Source organism: Ambystoma mexicanum, chromosome 5q, assembly GCF_040938575.1.
Source record: "Ambystoma mexicanum isolate Mex_15411 chromosome 5q, UKY_AmexF1_1, whole genome shotgun sequence".
In the NCBI taxonomy this organism is placed as follows: domain Eukaryota; kingdom Metazoa; phylum Chordata; class Amphibia; order Caudata; family Ambystomatidae; genus Ambystoma; species Ambystoma mexicanum.
The window spans coordinates 912327718-912347242 of record NC_090933.1 but is presented as its reverse complement, the minus strand read 5'-3'; the positions used below and the strand labels follow the sequence as shown (position 1 = coordinate 912347242).

Genomic DNA, 19525 nt, shown 5'->3' with positions numbered 1-19525 from the left:
CTAGTGGAAAACGAAATTTAAAACCACAACGGAAGATCATATTTCGGTGCTTGTAAAAGGATTTAATTAGAGTACGGTATTACAGGAAAGTGCTCTGGACTCACTACCACCAACTATTGAGAAGAACATTCTGGGACATAGTTGCATGGCGACAGAAATTATGACTTTTGTACCACCTGGAATTGATTTACCGTTCTATATTTACTGAAGATGATTTGATAAATTATGCTTCTGTGGGTAGCTCAAAGTCTGATGTGTATGGCCCTGTTTCTGAGATTGGAAATTGTGATGTTTTCTCTTGGGATAATTTCCACCAAGTATTTGTGCCCCTGCTCCAAGTTTGTAAGAACATGGAAAACGAACTGAAGAGGAATTCAAACCATTTGGGGGAAATCTCTGTATCCTTAGTTAGATTGGAGAATTGGGGACAAAAGCAACAGACTGTGAATGTGGAACAAAATTGGGCTGATCCCAAACCGTGTGCGGTAGCACAAGGTAAGGAGGATATTGGTGTGAAAGGTGAAGTAGTTCCAGAGGGACATTTGAACTCTATATGATTTTGCGGGAAGGGGTAATAAAGCTGCAAACAATAATCAAGACCGTCATAAAGGTGTCTGGATTTGAAGGTTGGGCAGAAATCCTCTAGGAAATTCCTCTTCATTCTACAACTAAATGTTAAAATGGGGTAATTGTCACCTAGGATGAAAAAAGTGAAGTATTGCAAGGCATCTGATTTGGGTAGTAAAGTGAAAAGCATGTAATGGTGAATAACAAAGGAGAGGATGCAGAAGAGGGACAAGGGAGTCATTATTCCCCTTTTGACTCAAGGGTTTCAATTGTCACTATTGAGAACTTATCATTTCAGGGAAGAGCAGATGAAATGTGTCTGCAGACCTCAACCCCCCAAACAGCGGAACATGCCTAAAACAATACAACGGGGCCTGGTACAGGCCCTACCAGTCTGTAGAATTAAAGATATGTTCCCAGTAGGTGGATCTACCAGAGATAATATAAGAGAGACTGCCAGATGTGCCCTGATGTAATGCATGCGGGTAAGTCACAAATGCCCCAGGAGATTGGATTTAGAGGTAGTATAGAGGCACTGAAGTGCGGTAAAATTAATGTGGACTGCAATATTCCAATGCAAAAGGGAGGAGATTAGGAGAATAATTGATTATCAGGTTGCTTCTCGAAAAGATGAATATAAACAGAGGATTATCTGCAGGGGTGAACCCAAGTAACATATTGAGAAAGATTTCTCCTCAGAGGGAAGTACTTCCCTATTCAAGACAATTCCAAGGGCAGACTCTGGAAAGCCCTAGGGAGGGTTGGCTTAATTGTGAATGTTTGTTAAATCAAGGGGGACCTTGCAACCTGAATAGAAGTACAATTATATCTCTGTTTTTTGAGATACTGAATCTCTGCCTAATGTCCTCCAAAGACATTGAATTGGTTGATGTCTTTGATCGCTCCAGAAATTACAGTTTCTTATTAGGTATTACATCTAAATTAGTTCAGGAGATTAAACTAAGACAGGCGGATACTTTGAGAGAATGCGGCTATGATCTGACCACTGCAAATATAATGCAAAATGCACAATCTAAGTTAGGGGGAGATGAGGGAAATGATAGATGTCTCAACGCAAAATGGGCTAGAAATTTAACATAACACTGAAATCTAATAACAAAGACATGGAGAATGGCGGTGGCTAGCATTAACTCTAAAGGATGCTATTACCCAAATGAAGGCTTTGAAAATGAGTTCCGAGCATTAATACTTGCTTGAAGTGTATCTCTTGGCCTATTCAGGGCACAATGAACAATTTCATAATTAAGTTTTGTGTAATTCTTTGAGAGACCATGAAATAGTCTTTCTACAGGAATATGGTTAACTGTTGATGGTTATAAAGTTGCCATCCAACCAACTATAGGGGGAGCGAAGGGATGACCTTCGGGGGGGCCAGCGAACTGCGATCCGGTCAGATTTAGAGTGGGAAGTTATTGGACAGTTTTCAACAACCAGGGGAATACTTGCCATAGTTGTAAGGGGATCCTTGGAAAATGGTCCTTTTATGTGTTAGTTAATATATCTTGGACTACCAAACTAGGCAGCCTTACTGCGTTCTTGGAGGAATTAGCAAATATTTTGGTTGAATGGAGCCTTGATAGTCCGGGAGGCTTTATAATAAGTGCTGGTGACTTCAATTCTTATTGTTATGAGTCAAATGTGAATACCAATGCAGAAACTGATAGACAGAGATGAAGTGATCTCTGTGATAAATATTTAAGAGGACAAATGTGGTGTGCATTTTGGGAGGAATGAAATTTACATTTATTAAATGAACATCTGCTGGGGGAGTCCTACTTGGACCAATGGTTGGACCTCATCATTCCTGGATTATGTCTTTACCTCAGGTAACCTAGTCCCTCATTTTCTAGAGATTGAAGTTTTGGAAACTAATTTTAGCGATCATAGTATGTTGGTCTCTAGCTGTTGGATTAGATGGCAGCACGTTAGAGAGGGATGTTGTGAGCACAGTGACCGTGAACTGCAGAGGAACCCAGCTCAAATGGAACAATCATAACACTAGTATCTTCAATCAAAGAATTAAACAAATATGCTTCACTTCCAGTTTAGAGGAGAAATGAAGACTATAATCAATGACTTAAATGGCATGGTTTGGCATAATATCAATGCTATTATGGTGGGGAGAAAGGGTAGCTCAGGTGCAAACCTGCTGTCTTGAAAGCAAGACAATGCAGCCCAACACAGTTTCGAATCCCCATCCCGCACTTAGAAACAACTTGCTGGTATTAAGCGTGTAATGAAATAACAATTATAATTGTAGGTCTCAATGGAAAATCAACTGTACCTAGACTCATGGGTTTGATAAGTTGGTCGAGTTAGGGAAAAGAGCTAGTGAAAAAAGGATAAGATTTATTAAGAAGAATGTAAAAATCAAATGGCTAGGAATGCCCTTATCAAAAAGGAGCAACAATGCTGGCACAATTGGCTCAAATGGTAGACGCATGATCTGAGACAAAAAGATGGTGAGGCTATGCTATATCATTTTCGGCAAGTCTGAACACCATTTCTGGAAAGTAATTAACAGATTGTAAGTTAAACAAACTGTGATGCAGATAAATCCGATTGAGGAGTGTGCCTGGGGGCACCACTTCAAAAACATCTATGGGAAAAAGCAGCCTATGTCCTCTTCTATAGGTGAATCTGAATCCAACTGGCAATTAGCTATTATGCTGGAAGAAGTAGAATGTTTAATAAAGAATGCCAACAGCTCCAGAGCAGGAGGCCCCAACCTTCTCTCCAATAACATCTTTATGTCAGAGCCAACCTTGTGAGCCGGGATTCGATATCTTTTGTTTAAAGATGTTATCCGGAACAATGTACCCCTCAACTTTGAAAAAGTCTTATTATTCCTATTTATATAAAGGGGGACAGGTTAAATGTGTCAAACCATAGGCCAATTAAGCTTTTGGATGCTGATGGCAATCTTTTTGCGGCCGCCATTCTAAGGAAATTGGAAGAATGGGAGAATAATAATGGTATATTGAGTAAATACCAACAGGTTTTCATAGAAATATAGGAACTGATTACAAAACCTTTCTTGTCTCCTGTATTCAAACAATAGCATGGTACAGTAACGAGACACCCATCTATGCGGCCACTCTGGATCTGACAATATCCTTCGATCTAGTAGATCGGGACCTGTTATGGGAAAAACTTTGTGAATGGGGACTTCCCTCAGGCCTGCTTCAGATTCTGATTCATTTACACACAGATACCCCCATTCAAGTCAGGCTAAATATGGATGGAATGATGTCAAGAGAAATCGGTAATTGTTCGGGACTAAGGCAGGGTTGTGTTTTAGCCGCGTTTCCATTTCAATTATATGTGGTGTACGTAAGCAAAATTTAAGAGAAGACGGCCTTTGTGATTCCTATGTTTGGGAAATCTTGTTTAATGTGGGCTACAAATGCTGATGATTTTATCATTTATGACAGAACCCCAATAGGGGTCAGCGCCTTTTGAATGCTTTTAGTGAGAATATGGAAAGTAAAAGTTTGAACATTAATCCCGCAAAGACAAAAATATTTATTTCGGCAAAAATGAGAAAAAAGTAGCTATCCCTGGCATGTTGATGGGGAAAGTTTGGAAATAGTCATGTTATTTTGTATTTAGGCGTCCCTGTCTTGACTCGCCCTAACAAAATGTTTTTAAGAGAACGGCTAAAAAGAAAACTCTTTATTGTATGATATAGCTTATAAGCTTTTCATGCAAACCCAAAATACAATATACAAGAGAAACACAATTCATAAAATTTGAATACACAAGATTAAAAACAACAATTTCATGAGCAATAAAATACATTTCAGAAAACAACCTACTTTAGCATACAGTTATCTAAAAATAGAAAAGATAACAAGTGTGTAGCAACAATACAAAGAGCTGTAGAAGGATCACACAGCAGGCGATGCATAGAATGCGTATGAAAATCTCATCACCAACTGGCTAAAATGTAATGAACAAATGATTACGCAGATGGTCCAGTTCCTTACATCTAAAAAACAGACGTTCTAGGCCTTCAACCTCATTTTGACACACCTTTGTGTGTTTTGTTATTTTTAGCCTAGCAACAATAATATCTTGAGTGGGGAACAGATCTAATTTGAATCTTACCAACAAATTACGACAATGTTTAGAATGATGCCTCAATTTAAAATGATTGTAAAACAGTAAAAGGTTTTAGGTCATACAAAAAGTGCTAAATAGTGGGTATGTCATTAATGAATCTCTTTTAGTAGCCCAATCATATAGAAACAACTTTTTACACGGATTGGAATATTAGATCATTCATTTTCCGATGAACCAATCTTACCTAATAGGCTCACACACTCATTGCTCCATATAGACTAAATTGAATTTAAAACCACAACCTTTTGAAAAAGGGTGAAGAAAGAACCTCCAGCGGGAACCGAAAAATGTCAATATAAACGCAATAAGGGAGATCATGCTTCCTGTGGTATCTACTCCTCGTTCGGACTTCTATGTCCGTTTGAGCCCCTACCAACATCTTTTATACACTACACTGAGCTGGAAGTGGTAATCCCGCTCTTACTGGTATCGGACATAACATCTTGAAAGTTCGAGGCGCACCTCTCTTTAAGGGTCGCTGCCGCCCTCAACCGTTTGTAAAAATTCTTTTCAATGAATTATAAACAAATAATAAAAAAAACATATATATATAAACGCAATTGCCCCCAGGCAATTTGCGAATCCAGGTAAAGGAAGCCCAGCATATGTTGAATAGCCGGCAATGGAACACCTTGCAGCAACATTAAAAATTGTTTCCAAATTCTTGCTTCCACCTTTGCCCAGTCTCTTTTTTTCTTTTTTCTAAAAAGGTCTTTGCACCATAAATAAGCTTGGGAACTATTTTTTGGCGATGGTATAATAAGACTGATCTTAAGGAAAATTTGCCAAATCTTCTATCAAGTTGTCATAGCTGGGTAATTGCTGCCGAAGTCATTGAAACAATGGACTGTAGTGCAACATGTTTCACTGTCTTAGCAGTTATGGTAAACTCCAAATATTTAAAATGATCCACCTCTTCTAGTGGTCTCCCAGAAATATACGATTGAAGGCCATTTCTTTTGGGGTTAGTCTTACCAACTCTTTTAGGATTCACCACTAAAATGTTGGACTGATCAACACTAAGGGCCTCATCAGGGTTTGGGCGGTACCCGTGTGCTAATTGCACTGGGATGCCGCCCAATGCCACTAGCGTTAACGCAACTCGGTCTGGCGCAATTTGCGCCGGCTCCCAAGTTGCGTTGGGGAGGTAAATTCCCATTGGACCCAATGAGTGTTTCCTGGCGCTATTCGCTCCAGCGCAATTAGCGCCACGCTAATGGCTCCGGAAAGGGGACATTTTACCTCAAGCAAAAAGGTGGATGTAAAACTCCCACTTTCCACTCAACTCGATATTGGGCGCAGCGGTAAATGCGGCAGTAATAGTTTTACCAGCGATTTTTTTCCCACTCCGCCCAACTCACGACGAGGCCCTACGAATGAAGTCCACATTTTTACAATAATCATGTACAGCAGATGAGGCCCGTTGCAGTTCGACCGGCGTAAAATCAAATAAAACTATTTCGTCAGTTAAGAGCAAATAATTTAAAACAACTGGACCAAGTATGGGAGGGTTAGTTCTAAATTGTCAATTGTATTTGTAAAATCCAAAATATACAGGCTAAATAAAAAAACAGGGCCACTACACAGCCTTGGCGCAATCCTCTATCCACAGAAATCCATTTTGAATAAGAGCCCTGCTGATCTAAACTGACTCTCAGCTTATTTTTTGTGAGTGTAGGGCAATGAGAATATTAACCAAGGTCCCCAGGCAACTCCATGTGGCCATTTTCTTCCATAATAGTAAGGCCATGTAAAGGGTTCTGTTATTCACCATTTGTGTTGCCAATAATCTGACAATAAAACAATTTAGCAAGGTATTGACCCCCCTTTTAAAACCTGATTGGTATATATCAACAATATTTGCTAAACTAGCCCCAAGTATGTAACTTCTCCAAAATAAAACTTCTCAAACTTTTGTAAGAACAAACCAAAAGAGAAAAGGGCCTGTAGTTGTTAGGGTCTAATCTAATACCCTTCTTGTAGATTAAAACAACAGTGGCATCAAGCCATGTTAATGGAATAAAGTGCAAGAGCAAAACTTTGGTGAAAAGATCATTTAAAATACTAGCCCACAAAAAAGGGTGTAGATTTAAGGGTTGCGTTGAAAAGACCATCGGCACCTGGGGCATTTGAGGTCTTGCACTTACCAATGTCCCGCATAACAACAATGCCATCCCAGTGAGTCCTTGTTAAACCAGCACTCATTTGGGACCTCCTTATAAACATTACAGTGGGTATATCATTTAATAAAATGATCTTCCCAGCACTCTCTTGGGATTGGGTGGAAGTTGTAGAAAGACCCGAGTAAGAGGGGTTTTAATGAGGAACCAAAAGTTGGGGCTATTTTTACGCTGCATTATGGCTAACATTCTTTCAGCATCACGCTGAAGGTTAAGGGGCCTGTGCGTCTTTTCCCAATTACTATACTTCTGATTAAGCTTCTTAATTGTAACAATATTAGAGTTAACATTTTTCATAGGCCCCTAAGAGTCCCTCTTTTTCTTTTCAAACAACTTTTATTTAAATTAACATTTTGTGAGTACAGGAACACACGCCACATTGGTTACAGTACAGTTGGCATACATTTGGGAATACAGGTTAGCTGAATAACAATGCATTGCGAATGTGTACAAGTGGCATTCCCCCTCTGCCCCCCCTCCCCCAGGTCTCAAAACCTGGCCCTTTTAGAACAGTCTGTATGGATAACCCATCCAACAAAGACTCCAGGGGGGCGGGGGGGTGAACGTACCAGCCTCGCACCCCTAGCTCCACGATGGCAAGACAAAGTCACAAAGGAGGAAAGTGTTGTAACAGTGGGGGCCTAGCAGCCATTGCAGGGTGTCTTTCGACATAGTCAACGAACAGGGTCCACACCGAGACTTACTTTGGGTAATCAAGCTTTGAGGCTGCAGCACCATTAGACCATGTTGCTACGAGGGGCAAGTCACCACTAGTATTGTCATTCGTTAAAACCAAATTCCAATTTTCAAAATCACGCATTATTCTACCTCTTACTTTAGATTTAAATGAGCAATTTACCCTATCTTTCAGATGATAAAATTCATTATTAAGACATTCACTATTAAAATCTCCTAAAACAATGAGAGAGGCACCATCTTCAGAAATAGATGAGGCAAGAAAACACGATAAAACACTTAGAAATGTCTCCAAAGTGTTCCTTGAAGGGTAAAAATGGATGTTAAGAACCACACAACATTTAAAATTGTCCAGCATGGGGTCTGGTATGGATTCACATGTTCATGAATATTCACCGTTAGGCTTGGAATCCTCGGAAAAAGAAAAACAGTTTCACTTTCACCTACAAAACGGTATTTCTCCCATAAACCAATCACTGTCCTCTGGTTCATATTGCCCCCCGCCAATGACAGTCCTCTCCCTTCTGGCAGCCATCTTCAGATTTTTACTGCATGCTTCAGTGTTGGGAGTCCTTGAGTTTGCTCTGCGAGCTACTGCTACGTTTATTGTGTTTTTTCACAGAAAAGGTTCTATTTTTGTTCTGAAAGAGCCAGTGTGCTCTTCTCTCCATTTGCCGTTAGCAGGGATCCGTTGTCGGAGAAGTTCATCAGCCCTCAAGTTTCCAGTAGGCCATCAGGAATACTTCACCCCCTGTGACCTTGATGGAGGAGAAAAAAGAAGGAAGATCCCTCTTCAAGCCCTGCACCAAGTGCGGGCTCCAGAATGTGGTTGTGGAGGTCAGGCACCTGCAATGCCTCTACTGCCAGCATCAAGACCACAAGGAAGGAGATTGTGAGGTATGCTGTGGATTCTCCAAGAAGATGACAAAGAACAGGCACAGTAGACTGGCGGCGTGGCTGAGCGGCAAGGCCTATGCCCTGTGCTCCGAGCAGGGGCATGCCTCACATAAGGCCGGTCGGTCATAGGAGCGGGCTTCTGAGTCCTGTAAGTGCGCCTCATCTGTGGGGGCCCAAGATAAGGCCAAGCATCGCAAGGCTGAGTCCACCATGGTCGCCGCAGGAGCGGGTCCCACGGCAGACAGGGCGTGATTGACATCACCCTCCGCCTCCATTGACAGCCAGCAATCGAGCTCCTCTTCGAAGAGAAAGTCGTCCAACCCCGCTACAGAGGAGAAGAAGGCCAAGCTGCCCAAGAAGGCCCAGGCGACACTGGTCTTCGTCAACGATAGAGCTGGTGGTGGCTGCTTTCTCGAAAGCTCAAGGGGCTGACCCAGAGAAGATAGCCACCACAGCGCTGAAGGTATCCCTCCCTCCGAGGTGCGAGGCCACCATGGTGACTTTGATAAGGTCTGTCGGCACACTGGAGAAGAGGACCCCGCCTCAGAACCCAGTATCAGCCCCTAAGGGTGGAAAAAAGGGGTGGGGGCAAGGAGGCCTCTGATCAGTCCAAGGCCGCGGCCGGAGCCATGGAAATTTTGTCCACGGACGACGAGGACTTGTAGTCCCTACACACGGTCCACAGGGACGTGAAAGAGGACGACGACGGCGATGATTGTGCGGTGCCTAGTGTTCCGATCACACCTGTTCTGCAGAAGGATGTGTCGCTGGACATCCCATCAGCCCTCCACACCTTGGTGTTGGATATCCAGAAGAGTATGCCACAAGGGTCTGTTCCAACGGTCCCCCCGACCCATGACCAACTGCAGGCAAAGAAACAAAACCGCCATCCGATGCCCCCATTCCCACCCCCACATACGCGTCGGTCCTATCTCGCCCAGCATACCCACACACGGGTACGGGGACGGACTAAGATATCATCGGAGCGGGCAGCAGGTCCCCCCGGCCTAGGACGTCCCCACCGGACGAGGTGGGATCATTCCACTACATGATCTCCAGAGCCTCCCGGCTATTCCAGCTCATTGCCCGAAGAAACCAGGAATGAGGCTTTCCTGTACCAGAGGCGCGAGGCTAAGAGGAAGACAATCCTGGCGATGCCCTTTCTGGAAGACGTGTGGGAGGAGGCCCTAGCCCTCTTGAAGAACCCTTGCACGGCTCGAGCCAAGCGGGATAGGCTGGAGAAGAAATACTGGGTACCGGAATCTGCACCCAAGTGCCTGAGGTTACAACCATGACCAGATTCAGTGGTTTCGGCGACCACGAGGAAGCAGTCATCTAACCCGTCTTCGTCTTCAGTCCCTCCGGACAGCGAGGGTAAGAAGTTGGACTCCATGGGGAGTAAGGTGCTCTACATCGCGGCGTCCACCATCAAGGCAGCCAATGCACTGGCGATCCTAGCCAGGTACGACAGTGAGCTGTGGTTCAAGCTGAGTCCGATTCTGGAGTTCCTCCCTGACCTCAAGAGGATGGAGGAGATCGTCCTCTTCCAGGAGGGAGAGGTAGCATCGGATCATGCCATCACAGTGACGCTTGACGTTGCCGACACAGGGTTCCGGCAGATGGGGCACAGTGTCTGCCTTTGTCGCCAATGCTGGATGAAGGCCACAAGTTTCCACCAGGAGGTCCAAACAAAGGTACTGGACATGCCTTTTGACAGAGCTAACCTTTTCGGGAAGGTCATTGACGAGACCCTGCAGGCCATCAAGGCAGATACTGAGATGGCCTGTGCCCTGGGCACCCTCCAACAGCAGTGCCCTTCTTTTTGTGCCTTCCGAGGAAAGTCTGGCAGATCTGCGAAAGGTTTCTCCTCCTTGTACCGTCAGCCTTCCAGATCCATGACCCAGGACGCCCAAGAAGCCATGTCCAGGCATACAGGGAGGAGGTCACTGTCGTTGCCAGCAGGGCAGGGGCCGGTGCCGAAGCAAGTGTAGGTGCCTTTCCCCGGCTTACTACGTGTGAGAGAAAAAATAAAATAGCAGACACAACCCCTTGTCGGGGAAAGAGGCACTGAGACCCGGCTGCAAGAGTTCAAAGGATGGTTTATTTCTCCAGCTAGGAAATAACCCAAAAAAAAACTCTCCCCAATCTCATTACATCATACTTATATTTATATTAGTTAAAGTAACTCTAACAAAAAATGCAAAATGGACCCGATTGGCCAGACGGTGTGGTGCTGTAGGTGTGGGTAGCATCTCTTCCTCCTGGTTGGCTGAGTAGCTGACGGACATCAAACATCTTGTGCTCCATGCAGGTCAGAGTCCGGTCACTGTGGTCACTACCTAAGCTAATATGTTACACACTAAATAACAAATTATTTAAAACATTTTATGCTACTTGTCACATTTCTACATAAGTCACACACAATGATTGTTGTCAGTACAATTGGGTCATTCGTGGCTTTAATTGAAGGCCTTGACCTTATTGTGCATGTAGAAGAATCAGGCTGTGTTTCGCATCTTTTCCTAGGTTTCAAACTCATTAGTGCAAGTAAAAGCATATATAGTAATAAAAATGCTTAAGGTTAGTAAGGAGTGTATTGGGTGGATTTCGCAGCACAGGTGAGGGTCTGGCACTTGAAAGAAATACCTTACAGGGGGTGCAGGGTCAGGATGGCAATAAATTGTTCTAATGGGATTGGGTGGCTTAAACGTTTGAGGCCGAATCGAGCAGAAAGTGCTTAGCTCATCCTGGTTCACACGCCGGTTCTCAGATGAACAGTGATCTCAGAGGAAGAAAACTGTAGCATATTGATTGTTGCAACTTTCTCCAGCTTCAGCGTGAGAACGGAAGCACAGAGCTTTCCTTCGCAGGGGGAGTGCAAGGGTGGGGGCCAGCCAGCTGCCTGCGCGCCTTGTGTGTGTCTCTGTCCTTGGCTGCTGCGGTGGAAGGAGAGCTGAGCATTGCTGTACTATCGCAGTGAGGCCTGTTTACCCAAGATGGAGTCGAAAGGGGGCACAAATGATGGATGCCCCGTGTCCTGCTCCGTAGTCCCATCTGTGCAGCAGTCAACCGTGGTTAACTTTACATAAGGGCAAGGGGCAATCCCACTACCGGAGGCACGTGGTCCAAGCCTGAGGAGCGTACGACACGAGGGGGCCTAAGGACCCCTCGCTCCCATACACAAGCCTGAACCGGCCAAGACGTTGGGCCCCCACCCTGGCACCCCGATGGTAGGCCGGCTGACTAGGTTTGTCAGCGAGTGGACGCTCTCGCCAAAACCTATACCCTGGAATTTCTGCACAGGTGTCTGCGGATCCCTCCGGTGTCCCGTCAGGAGCAGCACGTCCCTCAGCTCTTGGAGGAAGTACTGGCCATGCTACGAAAAGGGGCGACAGAGCTGGTTCCCCAGCGACTCTGGGCCCCAATAGTCTACTCCAGATGCTTCTTGGCAAGAAAGAAGACGGGGGACTGGAGGCCCATTCTAGACCAGAAACGTTTGAACAAGTACATCAAGTCTCAGACACTCAGGATGGTCAAGTTGCAGCACATGCTCGGCCAACTGGAAAGAAGGGGTTTCATGACATTGCTGGACCTGGAGGACGCATACTTCCACGTCGCCATTCACAGGAAACACTGAAAGTTTCTACACTTCGTAGTGCAGGGACAGCCCTACCAGTTCAAGGCCCTACACTACGGCTTGAAGTCGGCCCTGTAAGGAACTCATGGTGGCAACAGTAAAGACAGACACAAGTGATCACAGTTCAAGGGTGTTTGTTAAACTGTATAGGTAGGTTGGAGAAACACCTAATCTAAACCTAAATCTAAGATGGGAGCAAGCTACGACCATCAAATAACAGAAGGCAGGCCTAGTGGCGTCTTGTCAAATAAAAGGGCCTGTACTAAAAAAAAAACAATTGCCAATCCTTGCAACTAAATACAAAAGAGTGTGGGATAGGGTTCACAAGAAAGAAAGAAGTGTTCACAAATAATAAGTCAGGATGTGGTAACTTCCAACATTTTAAGCATGGGATAAGGCGGAACTCCTAAGCCCAGCAGACGCTCGAGCTTTCCCAGCACGAGACTACAGTTCCGTTTTCAGGTATCAGGACCTCTGGTGGTAAAGTCTCTTTTATACACAAAGTCTCTTGCCTCCGAGGACCTGAGGTGTTCAAAATAAAAAACTAAAAGTTCTGTTCCGTATGTACGTTGGGCGATGATTTTTCACACCTGGAACGCCCAAACCATGATTTGCAACCCGTTCCGGCACTGCACTATCCACCGATACTTTGACGCACAGCACGCTTCCCTCTAGCCAACCACCGGCCGCGTCCAATGTTTGGCGACATCATGGCCTACTGCAAGCCAATGAGACTTTTGTCCGCGGAACGAACAGGGAAATGGGTCCGCAGAGCGGAACCAGATATCCCTAATTTTTTGAGACATACATTTCAGTTCTTTGCAGCAAAAGTACTGGTCGGATTTCCACCAAACACACAAAAGCACGCTTTTGGAACCAAGCCCCCACTCCTGCTACAAATTTGCTTGAAATCCGTTCGGCCTGTACTGTAGGCGTGCGCAAAGGTTTTTGCCCTTTCAGTCTATGTAAAAAAAAAATTGGGACCCCCTGTATAACTTTGCCCCCCCTCCACGAAACCTCTCCCAACTTTCCCAGATAATTCAGAGCGGGCCATATACTTTTTCTTTGCAAAGTTTGGTAAGGATTGGTCTCGGGGAAGCAAAGTTATAAGCCACCCAAAAAGTGGTCTTCCTATGGGTTTAGCAACTTAACCATAACTACACGCCCGCTACTGTGGACCGTGTGATATATATCTCTGTCTTGCTATCAGATCAGACACATTTATACTACTTTAACAGCTTGGTAATCGATTCAAGGATGTGAATCTCTAAAAGATCCAATGCTGGGGAAGTCTTAGTTACTTACTTGTAACTGTATTTCTCCAGCATTGGTATCTTTCAGAGATTCACATGTGCCCACACTCCTCCCCTGGGGAGAGGCGGCTCCCTTCTCCAGTCAGTCATCAACTGTAAGCCTTCACAGTTCAAAATCTAAAGATGGCTGACTGGGGTGCAGCTTAAGCCCTGCCACCTCACTGGTTAGGGTCTAAAAGGACCAAAGGAGGTAGATGGACTGAGGTGGATGGACTGCACAAGTGAAAGGCAACACAGGCCCGATGGGGGCTGAGTGTGTAGCATTTTCCCTAAGGGGAAGTGTCTTATATAGTTGATAATTATTTAATTTAACGATGCTTCCCAGTCTGACGACAGGGAATATGCACGCATGTGAATCTATGTAAGATACCAATGCTGGAGAAATAAAGTTGCAGTACTTCCTAACCATTATTTAGCCCATCATGTCCGGGATGCATGCCCATGTGCAGCAGCATTTTACAGTATGAGAGTACATGGTTAGCGGCTTAAAGATATTAATGTGATTCTGTGACTGAACCAGGAATATTATTGTACTCTATAATAATGCATATATATAATGCAATCTCAAATGATTGATTATCTGTAATAAAAGGATGTTCTTGTAATACGTTTTCCGATGAAGAAGCATAAAGTTCTGTTTCACACATGAGATAAATCAATGGGGCTCACACTTGATGGTTCCTTGTAGTTTTCATTAAGATCATTTACCACTTCATGACAATCATTTTCTTAGAATGTACATACTGCCTGACAAGCCAAGCAGAATAGCCAAGAGTGAGTTGATTCTGGTTTTTGTCACAATGCCAAAATTACATAAGCAGTCATTGGGTGCCAACTAGATTTAAAAAATGTTTGTAATAGCATGAAAAGGGGGCATAGCAGCCCATTGTAGGGTATTATAGCACAAATGGTGAAACTAATGGTCCTGAAGGCTTTAAAATGAAAAAGGAGCAACTGTAGAAACAGAAAACGTCAGTAGGTTGCAGGCTATAGTGGATAAATGTAACTGTATACGGGTGACATTTGAATGGCAGGAGCTGGTCAAACATCACTCTAATGAACCCTTATGTATTAATTTCCCTTCATTTCGTGAGCTAAGCCTGCATGTTTTTGTTTCCCTGACTTTCCCACCCCTCCCCTTTGCTGCCCTACTTGACTCCATTTCCTATTTTTCCCACAGACCACGGTCTTGCTGCCACCCTGGGCATGGTCATAATTCGCCTCTTCATGGGCAAGTCAAAGTGTTTTGTGACAATGCCGGTAGTGATGTGTGCAGTTTGAAAGACTAATAGCATAACATCATGAAACATTCTCTATTTCATCTTCTTTTAAACTACATTCTAAAAATACTGTAAAATTGTATATAAAAACGAGCTATGTTTATACTTTGTCAATTTTACATCTGTGTCCTGTTTGGGAGAAACAAATAAAGATTGGATAACCGAAGCCAGCAGAAGTGGCTATGGAGTCACATGTGTGTTAATAACTAATTGTAAAATATTCTTCTTTCTGTTGGTTGCTATGTATTTGGTTAGTTTTATGTTGGGTGCTGAAATTAGTACAAATCTACATTTCTCATAGTATAAAGGATCCCTAACATAAAATAGGATTCTTGTTCTTTTCTTGGCATGTCCCATTTATTCAAAAGCATGCAAAACAATGATCTATTATGGATGTTTCTTGTCTTTTCTGTTATCCGTTGTTTTTAGTGATGTAGTTCTGCTTATAGTTTTGTCCAATGTCTCTATAAAAAAACTATTAGGGTTTGTACTTGCTGGTTGCAAAGCTTTACCTTATAAGTTACTTGATTAAAAAAATGTATATGAGAGCATGCCAAAACTAGTGCCAGTCTCACTTTCTTAATTAAGACATTGAAACAATGTCTGAATCTTTAGTATAGTACGATGCATATCCCCATTTTTATTTAAATAAACCTTAAAATGATTTGCGGGAAAATGGCCTATGGTTGGATGATCTGGCTTTTAATAGATAATATCTGAAATGTTTATCTATGTGATATGATTCTGTACAGGATGAAGATGAATTGGACTCCCACACAATGGTGAAGACTAGTTCGGAAAGTGCTGGCACAATGAGGGCTACAAGTACAATGAGTGAAAGTGCACAGACGATGATCGAGCATAACAGCACAATGCTGGAATCCGACCTAGGAACCATGGTGATAAACAGTGATGATGATGATGAAGAAGAAGAAGATGGGACCATGAAAAGTAAGGTTCTACTTTGCTTACTTTTTTCAGTATTGTGGCAGGTCAGAAGGAGGATGCAGTGTCTGACCTGTCATCTCACTGCTTATTTTATTAAACAATAGGGTTGAACGCCTAACTTTCCCTATACTGGGTTTGTTCCCTACCTAACAAAACTAAGGTGCTCATCAGTTGTCAGTGAGAGTCCAAATCATAAACAGTCCACTGTCCCAGCTAATCTATCCTGACCCTCCCACTATTATAACAACATAAATCAGGAGAATGACTCCCTGCTCATGTAGGTTGGTTCTTCACCAAGTGCAGTTCAATAAGTGATTATTAACTAGTTATTGGTAACTATTTTATTAAGATCTGCAATTCTGATACTGGGCTCTTCAAGGTCTCAGCCTTGACTGTTATTTGATTATTCTTTTTTTCCTGCTGATAGGATGACTTTACCTCACTTTTGGGATTTTCTTCTGGTCTTTCTGAATTATTAATATCTTTATCACAATCTCTGCGTTTACTTGGGGTTCTGTCTTTCTTTCCTACTTCAATGCAGTTTTCTGGGTTCTCCTCCTCACTCTGTTGCTGTATTTTAATATCTCAAAACATTCTCCTCTTTTTCCTTGTAAGCAAGATTTCGCACAACACACTTATCTTGTATTAGTGCTTTGCTTATACTAAGACGAGTATGAGTATTCCAATAATTAATTTCCTCTTCTTCTCTTCACTTTCAATATTTTATCTCTATTGGGAAGAGTAAGAGGGTTCCATTAATTATTCTCCTTCTCTTCACTCACTTTCAATATTTTATCTGTACTGAGACGAGTATGAATATTCCAGTAATGATTCTTTTTTTTTTCAACCACTTTGGATGTTTTATCCAGAACGGGACGAGTATAAGCGTTCCAGTAATGATTCTCTTCAATCTCCCTCCCGGGTCTACCACTTTCCCCGTTACCTGCTCTGCTCAGGGACAGGGTCATTGGGTTTCTTGACGAGATGGGACTCCCTCTGTGCTTTGTCAGGTTGGCTTTGTGTTGTATTTCTGATTTTTCATTCTTGTGTTTTCCGACACGTTCCGTCCGGTATCTCGGATCTTGACTTGTGTTCCAATGAGGTGGTCTCTGTGTTATTAACAGAACCACTGGTCCACCATGGCTTGCAAATGGTCATGCCACTACTTATTTCTCCTCTGCGGTAAGGGTATCTTACACGCAGTTCACTTTCTCTGTATTCTTGACCTTCTTGGTGCCACACATCTGCGGCTTCGCTTAGCTTTGCTTTGGATGTAGGACGCTGCGCGTCCGGTTTCTCATCCACATTCAGCTTTGCAAGGATTTGTATTTCGTGGGTTCTCGTTCTCCGCTTGGCTTCCTGATGCTGTGCGTCTGGTGTTTCTCGCCGTCTGTGATCTCTGCCTTTCTCCTTTATGACATAGCCATGGGGTTTCCCTGGCTTGGGTTCATAGTCCATCCTCTGTCTGCTGGGTGTTAGGCAGAAACCCGTGCAGTTCCCTCTGGCACCAGTGCAAAAGATTTAAGACTACAGGTGTTTGGCAGTAAACCCACTTGGTAGCAGTCTGTACCACACAGATTCACTTGGTAGCTGTGGCTGAGCAGTCAGACTTCCCTCAAGAAGAGTTAGGCAGTATACAGAGTATTCACAATAGGTCAAGAGAACACAATAGAACAAGTAAACGCTGACCAGGGCTTGGTGTAAAAGAGATATAATTATTTATTTAAAACCACATCTAGAAAAACACACAGGCACTAATAGTAAGCAATTCAAAAACACGGTCACTAAAAGATATACACTCCCTTAAAAGAATATTAGACAAGTCTTAAGTAAAACAGAATAAACAAAGTGAGTAGGGTCTGCCAGTCAAAGCTCCCTCAGATGAAGTCAATTACAATGTAAGTGGAAATGTAAACACAAGTATTTATTCACAAAAGCGGACACTGCACGCCAACACGTGTTTCAGCCCTCTCCGGGCCGTCCTCAGGGCGTATTAACATTGAGGTGGTGAGTAACTGTTAAAAAACCTTAATGATCCATGTCCAATTACATTTAAACAAAGAGTAACCACATTGTTGTGTTTTGCAAAGTAATGAAATAAATCCGTCAAATTTTGATTATAAACATAAACCAGGTAAAATATACAGTGCAATGGAGGAGTGAAGGAAGAAGCAAACAAGGGAGAGGGTCGGGGGAGAGAGGAGAGAAAATAATATTTTGAAATTAGATGTGAGTTGGTATTATACAATCATTAATTACTGTATTCCAAATCACTAATTGTTAGAACAGTCTGTAAAGTTGGTTATTAATAAAGCCAGGTTGTTACACCTTATAGACAGAGTGGACAATCCATTAAAATGGCGTACTTGATAATTGTATATTGAGAGAGTAATAGTATCAGTCAATCTTCAATGAGTATATTTTCTGGTACCTATAAAAATATAAAAGTGCATGTTGTAGCCTAATGGGTACTCCAAGTTCTGAGATATAATTGCAACTGCGAGATTATAAAATGACAGTCTATGCTATACAATGGTGTTTGCTCGCTTACCTAAGGTTAGGTTTCTTGATTATAACTCGGTGAAAAGTGGTTTGCTGGATAATCCTAGCGTCTTGAGTGTACGAGCGAAATCTGTTTTAACAAAAAAGATACATGGAGGAATTTTGTAAAGTGTGCTGGATAGTACTTAATACTATTTGGAAAGTAATATTTATGCTCAGCACCCGAATAGCACCCGGGTTCCAACAGAGCTGTGACGCTTCTATTGCTTTGGGCAATTCAGTTTGTGAAAGTCCAAGATTCAATATTTTAGATTTAGTGATATTGATCTTTAGGCTGCTATATTGCCAACATTTTTCAACTGAGTCAGCGCCGCCGGCAAAGACTCATTTGGATTAGAGAGCACCAACAGCATGTCATTTGCACATGCCATCAGCTTCTGCGTGTGCCCCCCAAAAGTTATGCCTCGTATAGTATCTGAACACCGCATTCTCGACAGTAGTGGTTCCAAATATATTGCATACAGAAGAGGTGATGGGGGACAGCCTTCTTTTGTGCCTCTACGGAGAAAGAGTTGCAGAGACAACTGACCATTTATCACTAATCTGACTGTCGGATTCACATAGTTAGCCTGGACCATCGCTAAGAACCTGGGGAAAAATCCCATAGCAGTTAGTGTTAAACAAAAAAAGACCATTCAACCCGATCAAATACTTTTTCAGCATCTAACGAAACCAATATTGCTTTGTCCTGCTTTTTAGCCACTTTTTCCAATATATGACAAACTTGCTTTAGCAAGAATTTTTGTAAACATTTTCACATCTACATTGATGAGACCAATCGGGCGGTATGACCCACATTTTGCTAAATCTTTCCCCGGTTTCGGAATCAAATTCTTTTGGCTTCCTCCATTGAATTTGTTATCTTGCCCGAGCTAGCAAAGGCATTATAAAGATCCATTAATATTGGGGCAATAGTTGATTGACATTTTTTATAAAATGAGGCCACATACCCATCTGGTCCTGGCAATTCTTTTTATAGGGAGGTTAGCTACTGCATGCCTTACCTCCTCCCCAGTTATCTCGGAGTCTAAAAGAGTTCCATCTACCTCTGAGATTTTTTTAGAAGGGTATCCGACAAATATTTTTCTTGTGGGTGTTGTCTGGTATATCTGACTTATATAAGACATGTAAAATGCCTGGAATTGTGCCATAATTTCTTCCGTCAAGGTTACCTTCTTTCCTGTTAAATCTTCCACCCCTTGAATAGTCTGCACTGCCCTTTTCTGTTTATTTTGTCAGGCTAAAAACATGTCTGCTTTATTAGCTTTCATGTAAACCCTTTGCTTTAAATGCCATATC

The 19525-nt window shown here is 42.8% G+C and overlaps 1 protein-coding gene across 1 annotated transcript in view; it reads left to right on the top strand.

Moving 5' to 3' along the window:
- The window catches only part of STK3 (serine/threonine kinase 3), a 1834661-nt gene that overhangs the window by 1259525 nt on the left and 555611 nt on the right, over positions 1–19525 (top strand). The window contains exon 9 of the mRNA XM_069621418.1: positions 15469–15667. Coding sequence (XP_069477519.1) covers positions 15469–15667 — 199 coding nt within the window. The remainder of the gene's footprint in view (positions 1–15468; positions 15668–19525) is intronic.